The sequence below is a fragment of the Phyllobates terribilis genome, unplaced genomic scaffold (genome assembly GCF_046119375.1).
Source record: "Phyllobates terribilis strain yellow unplaced genomic scaffold, ASM4611937v1 Scaffold_4__5_contigs__length_816908805, whole genome shotgun sequence".
Lineage (NCBI taxonomy): Eukaryota > Metazoa > Chordata > Amphibia > Anura > Dendrobatidae > Phyllobates > Phyllobates terribilis.
The window spans coordinates 170,452,434-170,465,748 of NW_027362764.1; the positions used below are offsets into that span (position 1 = coordinate 170,452,434).

General features: G+C 45.7%; 1 protein-coding gene across 2 annotated transcripts in view; it reads left to right on the top strand.

Annotated features, from left to right (window-relative positions):
* Positions 1-505: 505 nt before the first annotated feature.
* Positions 506-13,315, top strand: part of CHN2 (chimerin 2) — a 481,322-nt gene continuing 468,512 nt past the window's right edge. The window contains exon 1 of one of the 2 annotated variants that reach the window (XM_073677920.1): positions 506-921. In XM_073677920.1, the coding sequence (XP_073534021.1) occupies positions 873-921 (49 nt within the window). In that variant the 5' untranslated portion in view covers positions 506-872. The remainder of the gene's footprint in view (positions 922-13,315) is intronic. The other variant, XM_073677921.1, reaches the window with a different exon arrangement.

Here is a 13,315-nt window from a genome sequence, read left to right on the forward strand (position 1 = left end):
TTCAGAAGCTCCTTTCGAACAAGCGGTCCTATGTGCAAATGTAACATCACCTAGAATAAAGTTTTGAGTTGAAAACTGTTTGATTTCAGTTTGTAATAACCTGCTAATGCTTATAATTTCAAAAATGAACATTTTTTTGTTCTTTATTAAAATGAAAAGGTTGAAAACTCTGCTGTGCATAATAATTTGGAACATGCATTTTGAGTTTTATATTTTTTAAAAAATATACTGTTATCATAGGCAGTTTGTACAAAAACCTTTCAATTGTACTCTAATAGTTGACTGGAAAATTACAATGACTGCAATTCATATAGGTAATTTGGGAAAATCTGAGAAAATATTATGTGCATAATAATTTGGAACACAGTGTAGTGTGACCCTATATTGTAATCTCATATTGTGATCCTACTTAGTGTTATCCTATAGTGTGATCCTATATTGTGATCCCAGGTAGCTCTCCTGCCATGCCTGCTGTGTGTACAGACAGCAGCCATGTAACCTGAGCCTGTGCCACACACACATCTTGTGCAATGTTAGCAGACAGCAGCACTTGGATGCCATCCACAAGTTCACTCTTCAGTCTGCGCTTGTAGAAGAAGACGGGCAGCAGCACAGAGAGGAGACAGGCCGGCACGGTGCAGCCCCAGCCGCTGCCATCCCCAGCACTGCCTGTGTGCACGGCACAGGGTGGGCGGATGCTGCCCGGGCGGTTGGCACTGCTCATCCCGGCTCAGGCTGCAGGTCCCCGGTGACAGCGCTCACACCGACACCTGGAGGAGCAGGGAGCGCGTCATCTGACAGAGCAGGAAGTAGTGGGAAGCTGCAGCCTCGGCGACATGGGCTAGAGCTCCTGCCTGCCAGAGCTGTCCAGCATGGCAGCATCCAGCAACTCCAGCCTCTCGGGCTCCTCCATCTCCTCAGGTAGGTGCCGTCTCCTGTCCATCATCCGCCTATGGGGCCCGAGAATGTGCTCTGCCGGTGCTGCTCTGCTCTGCCGGTGCTGCTCTGCTCCGCGCTGCTCTAAGTTTGCACAGATGCAGCAGAGCTGAGCGTAAGAGATGCAGCTGAGCTGACTCTGTCAGATGTTGTGGCACTGAGGCAGAGTTTATTAGGTGTAGAGAGCTGGACTGTTACACGTAGCAGTGCTGACCTTATAGAATCAAAGATGGGGTTAATCAGATGTAGCTTAGACGCATCTGTCAGACGTAACAGTGAAGTTTATTGATGAAGCAAAACTTAATTTGTGGGATGTAGCAGAGCTGACTTTGTTTTTGAGACATAATGTGAAGCTGAGGATGTAAACTGCAGCAGAGCTGAGTTTGAGAGATGAAGCAGAGCTGAGTTTACAAATTTACCAGCTGCATGACAGAGCTAAGTTAGCCTATTGTAGCTGAGCCAAGTGTGTATGATGTTGGAAGAGTTTTGTATCAGGCAGCTATTGTTATATCCTTAGCTGTGATTTGCATAGGACTGCAGGTAGCCTTCTTCTTGGATTTGGCACCACAGCCATCACCAGCCATATCATGTGCTCTGCCATTAGTGCGTGTGTTAGGAAGCCTTCGCCCCACGTCTCCCACATTGCACCTTTGTAAATAGGATGATATGTGATAACCCCCCTCGCCCCAATGCTGTGACAGCGGCCTCTTCTGTAGATTACTGGGGCAGATCATCATCACTTGCGCTGTCCCGGGACATTGCTTGTTCTGCGTGCTGTTTCCTGATCTGACACATCTCAGGTCAGGCTGTTGCCTATGCCTAGTAATGTTTTTCTGTCGTCACCATGTGTGCAGGCAGCAGTCAGGCTCTATCTGATGTCTTCACACAGTTTGGATATGGACCATGTGAATAATATATTTTTGCTGGTGGATCCTGACCGTGGAGGTGACCGTATCCCTATCACAGGCTGCTATGGGTGGAATAGGGCTTTCTGCTTAGAGAGTTCAAGAATTGATTTCCTCAAGCTGCCCGAGAGATTGGCTGATACTGGAGAATATCTGTATAAGCCTATGTTCCCATGATGAGTATTTGGTGATTTTTTTTTTTTTTTTTTTTAAATGCAAGTAATCTATTTTACTTAATGGGTATGGAAAATCTGCAACATCAAAAACTCACCTAGAGCACATTAATTAATACTATAAATACTATGATTTCTGTTCCTGTATCTCTTTTAAACAGGTTTACTAGGATTTAAAAAAATGTATCTAAGATAAGCGAGAAGATTACATCTTTATATACAATAAAATACTGTACTCACCACTTGAATCCCCCACTGCTCCAGTGCCACTGATCAGGTGGTCTCCGACTGTCACTGCTTATTTCCCACAGTGATCACGTGCTGTTGTCATGCTAGGTATGGGAAGAACCCAGTGTACGACAACTGGAAAAGGGGGAAAGTCCAGCAACTAGGGAAAGGGGAGTGGAGACCCCTAAGCAGATCTGACAACACCCTGACTCCCCTATATACCCTAAATAGGTTCCGCACCTATCGCCGAGCAGGATAATTTAGCCCTGGCTGACCCTAGAGCTAGGCCCTAGGTAGGTAGGGGGAGAGGTGAGCACTAGTCAGCCCCACTGCAACTAATGACAAACCAGAGAAACAGACAAGGAGATACACTTAGCTTTGAGAAGACACCAGAGAGATCACAACTACAATCCACAAAGGAACTCCAAGGATAATCCAGCCGACTGCTAGAATGTCGGACCTGAACAGAGGAATCAACTCTATCACCAGCAACTATCTCAATAAACTGAGTGTATTTAAAGATCCAGCAAGGGTGTGTTAATTAGCAGCAGAAGGTGGAGATCCTAAAGGGAGAGGGATGATGAAAGGATCAAGAAGGTGTCTGCAAGGCCAAGGACAGCGACCTTTTACAGCCAGATCCAGAATGACTGTCTGTCAAACCTGACACTCCCGTGACAGGCATACATCAGTCACTTGACTAGTGCAGCCAATCACAGGCATCAGTGGTGATGCCAGCATACACAGCATGTCACTGCTGAGGCCAGTGACTGTGGAACAACCTGTCATCACTATTTCAAATAGTAGAGAGTGCCACGGACCACCTAAGCAGTGGCACTGAAGGGGCACAGGACTGAAGAGGTGACTTTAACCATTTTTTTTTATTTAGTCTGTTTCCTGCTCTCAGACTCTTTAATGAACATTGCATGCACTGACAGTGTCCCAAACAGGACCAGAAGCACTCATTAGTGGATATCCCGATGGTTGAATCTATACCAGTCCTACTTTTATGATATGTGGGATGCCAAGTTGAATTGGTGCCATAGGCAGGGGTTGCAGCATGTGCTTTACTGCCTTCAGCTTCCGACTTTCAGCATGATCACTGTTGGACGGAGGATCATTGATTCATTACTTTCCCTTTTCCTTGACCAATCCCTATTAGTCGTATTTTTAATATATGATTCCCTTCCACCCATACAGTTCTCAGTGCTGTGTGCCTATTGCACTTTCAGCCCTACACATTATCCAGCACTCCAATACAGAGTTCGTAAAGGGTTTTTTCAGCATTGATCTTCAGGAGCGACCATTCCTCTGCCTCCTGTCCTCCTACTTACTGGCAGCAGTGTGCTCCTCTTTGATTGACAGTTCAGACTAGCAGCTTCGTTGTAACACTTGCCCAAACAGTATGATGTCCGGTGCTGCAAGCAGAAGTAGTTTTGCCTCTGCTGCATTGGAGTAGCGCAGGGACACAGAAGCTGCCCGTATCCAGCTTCAGACCAGCACTTACAGGCTCTATAACAAAGAGCCTTGAGCAGCGCTCTCCTTGCCTAAGAAGCCGGCCAAGGCTGATTGCTGTAACAATTAGATTAATAATTCTTCTGTTTTTGAGAATGGAGAGGGTTTTTAATATCAAGCAGTTTAATTTTATTGACAAGCACTCTGCAATTTTATCAATTTATGATGTTGGGAAATTCCTTTAATTGATCCCTCCTGTGAAGGGATTCTCCCGTTGAAGCAAGTTATCATCTTGCTGATTGGTGGGTTGGGAATCAGGGAACTTTTATTCCCAACAGGAAACTTTAATCCCCTTTACAAGTTGGCACAGCAGGCTGAATTCTCAACCGGCGCTCCATATATTTCCTATGGGGAACTCGCCATTCCCATAGGGAACGAATGGAGCGGCAGTCGAGCATGCACAATGCTGCTCCATTCTTATGGGGATAAAGGTTCCCCGTTTTAGTGGTTGGCCGGATCGGTTTTACAGGCATCTTGTAATTTTAACAATTTATGATGTTGGTAAATCCCTTTAATTCATAAGTAGAGTACCTCTCCTGTAAAGGGGCTCTCCCATTGAATCAAATTATAGGTGATACCTTGCTTTTACTGCAACAACTCCTTTACAGGCGTTGTCCCAAACTTAAACATTGATGGCCTATCCAACACCCGGCATCTCTGCCGATCAACTTTTCCCAATGTCGGCGGCGGCTGGAAATGCTCAGCTACTGAGCTCCGTTGGCGGAATAGTGGCTGCGGCTGGATACTGTTCATCCGCCACCTATTAATTTGAATAGGTGGTGGATGTGCAGTACCCGGCCTCGAACACTATTATGTAGATGGAGCTGTGCAGCTTCGCAACTGAGCAGTTCTGGCTTCCACCGACATTGGGAACATCTGATCGGCAGGCATTCCGGGTGTCAGACCCCCACCAATCAGATATCGATGACCTATCCTAAGAATAGACCATCAATGTTAAAGTTCTGGACAACCCCTTTAATGGTGCCCTATAGAGCCTCCTCCTCTGCATAGACCATATCCCGGCCCTGGTACTGGCACACCCCCAGTGCACTTCCAGCCTGATTTGCATATGGCTTCTACACTACATTTCTTAAGATTGACACATCAACACATCAGATCTCTTAAAAAAGGTGTCATTTTATTGGGGGACAAGTGCTTATCCAGCCATACCAATACTTCCTTATGTAAAAGTGTTCAACAGGTTCCCTTTACTAGCACAATCCATGGGGCAGACATGCTGTTCGTAGGCAGTAAGGCTATGCACTTTGCCTGGGCTCCTTTGCACAGTTGTATAGCAGATCCATTGCTATCTGTAATTCTCAATGTCATAGGCAGTTCATGCAGTAAAGGAAGTGATCAGTGATGCGGCGCTCGCTCGCCCTGTAAATGCTCTTCTGTAGATTGATTGGCAGCGCTTGGTTCTTCTGCAATAGCCACAGGCCGGTCCATGGGTGACAGATGATTTGCCATTATTGCCTACAGCGAAGATGAAAACTTGCCCTGAAGGACAGCTGCTCCTCTCCCAGTGGCTTCATCAGTGCTGCCTTATTCTGCATCCCGAGTTCTCATTTAACCCTTTCCTTATGTAAATGCTCCTATCCACTGTATAACCTGCGGCTAAAGCCTCTCCGATTCATGCTGCAGTCATACGCTGCTCTACAAATACACTCAGTGCTAGGCTGGGGTCAGCGACACTGCTGCGGGGCATGGGATGATCATTAATATGCTTGGTTTTATTATAACTTGTATATGCTATTCCCATGTAAGATGTCATCGGAGAGCAGAAAGATTTAGGTTATCATAGAAATGAAGACAAGATGTGCTGTAGCATAAAAAACATGGCAATTATTCATCTTGTTGTGCTTTGACATAATACATGTGTTTATACGTCTAAATAATGTCAGAATGGGACATTTGCATAGGAAATTATATTCGTCCCAGGGGTATTCATTCCTATATCAGCAGATGATGGCGCATTAATAACCTGTTTTACCTTTCTGTACATCCAGTTACAGATATATCTACCTTTACCTTTGTGGGTATTACAATAAAATTCAATAAAATTCTATACATTATCACGATATGCTGCAAAACCTTTCATAGGCTGCAGTTCACATAGCAACCACAGGGTGGCCACATACAGCATAAACATCTCCCGACAGAGTATTGCGATATCTTGTTTTTTTATTAAAGCTTGGCATCTCATTCCGTTCACCTTGAGATATGGCGAGCCAAGAGGGAAGGTAAGAAAGGACACCTCTGTATGTCTCAGGACGACCACTTTATTGATTAGGAAAGAAACCCCCCACTGGGGAAACTGGTGGGAGAACAAAAACCCATGACAGCTAATATGGCTGATAGTGGTAGATGTTAGCTAACTCCTGTCATAGAAACCAAAGATAAAAAGGGATCTGGAGTACAAGCCTCTGATATTTGTCTGTATGAAGACTCAGGATTGCCGACGAGGGTATATATTTTGGGCTTTCCCAATGGTGTTTTCTTGAAGTTCATTTCTTGCGCTGACACCCGGCCGTGCTTATTAAAAGTGTTTTCCAATAACAGGAGATGCAGATAGCTCAACAGTCCGCACAGATTCCAGAATTAATACTGTAGGAGTCTGTCTTTGCTGATCAGACATTTCTATGATTTCTCCTTCACTCTGGAAGTTGGTAATGGCCAATGTTGGACCCCAACTTCCAGGTTGTAGAATCCCGTCAGAGCGGGGGGGTGACAGCCGGCACTCCCACCGATCAGTTTCCGGCCTTGGGCAGAAGCTCTCGGATGCTGATGGAGCACAATGGCTTTGTCATTTATATAGTGGCCAAGCTGGGTACTATTAATAGGAGGTGGCTCTGAAGTACCTGGCTGCAGCCACTATAGCTTTTATGGAACCGCGGTGTTTCGGCAGCACCCGAGAACTTCTGACCGCCGACTTTAACAGCTGATTAGAGGGGGTGCCAGGTGTCGCATTTCCACCGATCAGACATTATTGGCCTATTCTTGTGATCGGCCATCAATACAAAAGTAGTGGCCAACCTCTTTAAAGGGGTATTCCCACCTCCAAGATCCTATCCCACTATGTAGTAGGTGTAATAATAATAATATTAGCAAATACCTCCAATTTGAAATGTACTGTAGTATAGTTCTTCTGATAATCAAGAAAACAAGGAGAAGATCCAGCACAACCATCCATCAAAAACATAATTTATTGTCAAGTCATTAAAAAACTCGAGACTAAAAAATACATGTTAAAAGCTGACGCGTTTCTGGCGCGCACAGACTCCCTTAGTCCTAGGGCGCATGTTAATACTTTGGGTATTACCAGCGGAGAGTTATGACTAGTGTTGAGCCACCCCCGTAGTGTTCGGGTTCGGTTCGGTTCGTCGAACACCGGGATGTTCGAGGAACTGTTCGTCGAACTGTTCGTCGAACACCTTAGAACACCGTCGAACACCGTTAAAACCAATGGCAGGCAAACAAAAACACATAGAAACACATAGAAAACACCTGCAAAGGTGTCCAAAAGCTGACAAACTGCTCAGAAGACACTCTCTTTAAAAAAGCCGGCCGGCAAATTCAGCAGCGGCATACACCGGTACCCGACAATTTAGACAAGAAGGAATAGAGCATCACACATAGATTAGATAGATAGAAACATGTCAGTCACACATATAAGAAGCACAGTGACAGTGTTGGTTACTGCACTTGTCATTTAGTGTAAAGGATTTATTAAAAAAAATATTAGTGTTTTCATGCACCGTCTCTTTAAAAAAGCCGGCCGGCAATTCAGCATCTGTACCCGACAATTTAGAACAGAAAGAATAGAGCTTCACACATAGATTAGATAGATAGAAACATGTCAGTCACATATATAATAAGTACAGTGAGAGTGTTGCTTACTGTACTTGTCATTTAGTGTAAAGGATTTATTTAAAAAAATAATAGTGTTTTCATGCACCGTCTCTTTAAAAAAGCCGGCCGGCAATTCAGCAGCGGTACCCGACAATTTAGAACAGAAAGATAGAGCATCACACATAGATTAGATAGATAGAAACATGTCAGTCACATATATATGAAGTACAGTGATAGTGTTGGTTACTGTACTTGTCATTTAGTATTAAAATAAAGGATTTATTATTAAAAAAATTGGCGTGGGGTTCCCCTTAATTTTAGGCTCTAGCGGAGGTTAAGCAGACGGCTGGGGCAGATGTTTGAAGCCTGGGAAGGGGGTAATACCCACGGAGCTTCCCAGGCTACTAATATCAGCCCCCAGCTGAATACATAGCCTTTACTAGCTATTAAAATGGGGGACCCCCAAAAAAAATGACGTGGGGTCCCCCCTAATTTAATAGCTAGCAAAGGCTAGGCAGACAGCTGGGGGCTGATATTAATAGCCCAGGAAGGGAGCCATGAATATTGGCCCCCTCCCAGGCTAGAAACACCAGCCGTCAGCCGCCCCAGAAATGGCGCATTCATAGGATGCGCCAATTCTGGCACTTAGCCTCGCTCTTCCACGCTGCCCTGGTGCGGTGGCAGGGGGTAATAGGGTTGGGGTTGATGTCAGCTTATAATGCCAGCTGACATCAAGCCCAGGTTAGTAATGGAGAGGCGTCTATAAGACACCCCCATTACTAACCCCATAGTCAAAGTTAAAAAAAACACAAACACCCAGAATAAAGTCCTTTAATTGAAATAAAGACACATTCCTTTATTGTTCTAAATTAAACCATACTTACCATCACGCCCATTCCAGCTGAAGCCAACGATCTCCTGCAATAAAAGAAAAATAATAAAGCAACCTCATCCTTACCTTTCCATGGTTCCCACGACAGCTTCAGCTCTGCTACATCGAGATGACAGGCTGGACCGCAGCAGAACGCTGCCATCCAGCCTGTCATCCCGCAGACACTGAGAAGCGCAGGCTTGCTTGCGCTGCTCAGCGTCTCTCTGTGACGACATCCAGATGAGCCGAGTTCATGTCCAATGAACTCGGCTCACCTCATGCACGTCACTGACAGCGTGGGAAAATTCTCACGCTGAAGCGCTGATTGCAGGAGAATTTTCCCACGCTGTCAGTGACGTGCAGGAGGTGAGCTGAGTTCATTGGACATGAGCTCACCTCATGCACATCACTGACAGCGTGGGAGAATTCTCCTGCACTCAGCACTTCAGCGTGAGAATTTTCCCACGCTGTCAGTGACGTGCATGAGGTGAGCCGAGTTCATTGGACATGACCTCGGCTCATCTGGATGCCGTCACAGCGAGACAGTGAGGAGCGCAAGCATGCCTGCGCTTCTCAGTGTCTGCGGGATGACAGACTGGATGGCAGCGTTCTGCTGCGGTCCAGCCAGTCATCTCGATGTAGCAGAGCTGAAGCTGTCGTGGGAACCATGGAAAGGTAAGGATGAGGTTGGTTTATTATTTTTCTTTTATTGCAGGAGATCGTTGGCTTCAGCTGGAATGGGTGTGATGGTAAGTATGGTTTAATTTAGAACAATAAAGAATTGTGTCTTTATTTCAATTAAAGGACTTTATTCTGGGTGTTGTGTTTTTTTTAAATACTTTACTAGAAATTCATGGCGGTCATGTCTAATACTGGCGTGACTCCATGAATTTTGGGCTTGGGGCCAGCTGATAATACCAAGCTGGCCCTAACCCCTTTATTACCCAGTGAGCCACCGCACCAGGGCCCTGGATGAGTTGGGTACAGCGCCAGAAGATGGCGCTTCTATGAACGCGCCATTTTCCGGGGTGGCTGCGGACTGCAATTTGTAGCGGGGGGGGGGGCCCAGAAAGCTTGGGCCTCCCTGTGCTGCAGATTCCAGCCCCCAGCTGCCTAGTTGTACCTGGCTGGACACAAAAATAGGGCGAAGCCCCACGTACTTTTTTTTTAATTATTTCATGAAATTCATGAAATAATTAAGAAAAAAAGGCCTTCCCTATATTGTTGTGTCCGGCCAGGTACAAATAGTCAGCTGGTGGTTGGGGGCAGCCCGTTCCTGCCTGCTGTACCTGACTGGACACAAATATAGTGCGAAGCCCCACTTCAATTTTTTTTAATTATTTCATGAAATTCATGAAATAATTAAGAAAAAAAGGGCTTCCCTATATTGTTGTGTCCGGCCAGGTACAAATAGGCAGCTGGTGGTTGGGGGCAGCCCGTTCCTGCCTGCTGTACCTGGCTGGACACAAATATAGTGCGAAGCCCCACTTCAATTTTTTTAAATTATTTCAGGAAATTCATGAAATAATTAAAAAAAAATTGACGTGGGGCTTCGCACTATATTTGTGTCCAGCCAGGTACAGCAGGCAGGAACGGGCTGCCCCCAACCACCAGCTGCCTATTTGTACCTGGCCGGACACAACAATATAGGGAAGCCCTTTTTTTCTTAATTATTTCATGAAATAATTTAAAGAAAATTGACGTGGGGCTTCGCCCTGTTTTTGTGTCCAGCCAGGTACAACTAGGCAGCTGGGGGCTGGAATCCGCAGCGCAGGGAGGCCCAAGCTTTCTGGGCCACCCCCGCTGCAAATTGCAGTCCGCAGCCACCCCGGAAAATGGCGCGTTCATAGAAGCGCCATCTTCTGGCGCTGTACCCAACTCATCCAGGGCCCTGATGCGGTGGCTCACTGGGTAATAAAGGGGTTAGGGCCAGCTTGGCATTATCAGCTGGCCCTAAGCCCGAAATTCATGGGGTCACGCCAATATTAGACATGACCACCATGAATTTCTAGTAAAGTATTTAAAAAAAACACAACACCCAGAAAAAAGTCCTTTAATTGAAATAAACACACAATTCTTTATTGTTCTAAATTAAACCATACTTACCATCACGCCCATTCCAGCTGAAGCCAACGATCTCCTGAAATAAAAGAAAAATAATAAAGCAACATCATCCTTACCTTTCCATGGTTCCCTTGACAGCTTCAGCTCTGCTACATCGAGATGACAGGCTGGACCGCAGCAGAACGCTGCCATCCAGCCTGTCATCCCGCAGACACTGAGAAGCGCAGGCATGCTTGCGCTCCTCAGTGTCTCTCTGTGAGGGCATCCAGATGAGCCGAGTTAATGTCCAATGAACTCGGCTCACCTCATGCACGTCACTGACAGCGTGGGAAAATTCTCCTGCACTCAGCGCTTCAGCGTGGGAGAATTCTCACACTGAAGCGCTGAGTGCAGGAGAATTCTCCCACGCTGTCAGTGACGTGCAGGAGGTGAGCTGAGTTCATTGGACATGAGCTCACCTTATGCACGTCACTGACAGCGTGGGAAAATTCTCCTGCACTCAGCGCTTCAGCGTGGGAGAATTCTCACGCTGAAGCGCTGAGTGCAGGAGAATTCTCCCACGCTGTCAGTGACGTGCAGGAGGTGAGCTGAGTTCATTGGACATGAGCTCACCTTATGCACGTCACTGACAGCGTGGGAGAATTCTCCTGCACTCACCGCTTCAGCGTGAGAATTTTCCCACGCTGTCAGTGACGTGCATGAGGTGAGCCGAGTTCATTGGACATGAACTCGGCTCATCTGGATGTCGTCACAGAGAGACGCTGAGCAGCGCAAGCAAGCCTGCGCTTCTCAGTGTCTGCGGGATGAGAGGCTGGATGGCAGCGTTCTGCTGCGGTCCAGCCTGTCATCTCGATGTAGCAGAGCTGAAGCTGTCGTGGGAACCATGGAAAGGTAAGGATGAGGTTGCTTTGTTATTTTTCTTTTATTGCAGGAGATCGTTGGCTTCAGCTGGAATGGGCGTGACGGTAAGTATGGTTTAATTTAGAACAATAAAGGATTGTGTCTTTATTTCAATTAAAGGACTTTATTCTGGGTGTTTGTGTTTTTTTTAACTTTGACTATGGGGTTAGTAATGGGGGTGTCTTATAGACGCCTCTCCATTACTAACCTGGGCTTGATGTCAGCTGGCATTATAAGCTGACATCAACCCCAACCCTATTACCCCCTGCCACCGCACCAGGGCAGCGTGGAAGAGCGAGGCTAAGTGCCAGAATTGGCGCATCCTATGAATGCGCCATTTCTGGGGCGGCTGACGGCTGGTGTTTCTAGCCTGGGAGGGGGCCAATATTCATGGCACCCTTCCTGGGCTATTAATATCAGCCCCCAGCTGTCTGCCTAGCCTTTGCTAGCTATTAAATTAGGGGGGACCCCACGTCATTTTTTTTGGGGGGTCCCCCATTTTAATAGCTAGTAAAGGCTATGTATTCAGCTGGGGGCTGATATTAGTAGCCTGGGAAGCTCCGTGGGTATTACCCCCTTCCCAGGCTTCAAACATCTGCCCCAGCCGTCTGCTTAACCTCCGCTAGAGCCTAAAATTAAGGGGAACCCCACGCCAATTTTTTTAATAATAAATCCTTTATTTTAATACTAAATGACAAGTACAGTAACCAACACTATCACTGTACTTCATATATATGTGGCTGACATGTTTCTATCTATCTAATCTATGTGTGAAGCTCTATTCTGTCTGTTATAAATTGTCGGGTACCGCTGCTGAATTGCCGGCCGGCTTTTTTAAAGAGACGGTGCATGAAAACACTATTATTTTTTTTTATAAATCCTTTACGCTAAATGACAAGTACAGTAAGCAGCACTTTCACTGTACTTCATATATATGTGGCTGACATGTTTATATCTATCTAATCTATGTGTGAAGCTCTATTCTTTCGTTTCTAAATTGTCGGGTACCGGTGTATGCCGCTGATGAATTGCCGGCTTTTCATGTTTCACTGTTGGCACTGTTCCCATCGATTTGGGCAATCACTGTAATGCCACAACCACCATGGCTGTGGCATTACAGTGAGTGGCAGACAATCCCTGCATGATTGGTGCTCTAAATAGCGCCAGACATGCAGGACACGCTTTTGGTGCACGAACAGTTATCGAACATAACCTCGAACAGCCGAATTTTTTGCAAATCGTTCGGGTTCGTCGAACAACTCGAACACCGCCCAAAACAGCTCGAATTTGAGATTGGCGAACAGTTCTAGTCGAACACCGCTCATCTCTAGTTATGACAAAAGTCCACGATACATGCCTCTTGTATTGGCATATAGTGGCATACAATGGCGATTGACTATGATTTTAGTATATCCCTATGTATAGGAGTAGTAGATTATACTTTCCTATGCAGTATTGTACCTTGATATGCCAAATGGACACCTTTTCTGCATAATCAGGGTTCACTTGCTCATCATGTGGATTCTTTTATATACAGGGAGCCCTTCCTGGTGACTGGTTCCCTTTACTAATTGCTCTATGTGTGTCAGTGATGTTACTCTGCATTATAGTCATACATTTGTGGTGTTGTAAAATTACTATGATAAGAACTAATGAGATCCTGAAGTGTTTTCTGCCAGCGATTTATTACTGCGGCCGCTTTGTTTTACATTGTCAGCAGTTTGACCCAGTACATAGTGAGGTTATTCACTAGAAGGGGAACTTATAATTATTGATTTGTTTTTATTTAATTCAGTGGCAATTATAATTATCCTTACATTTTTAATATCTTGGAATTTGGATCTCTCCTGTCGAGCTGCCTCTACGCCGCTGCC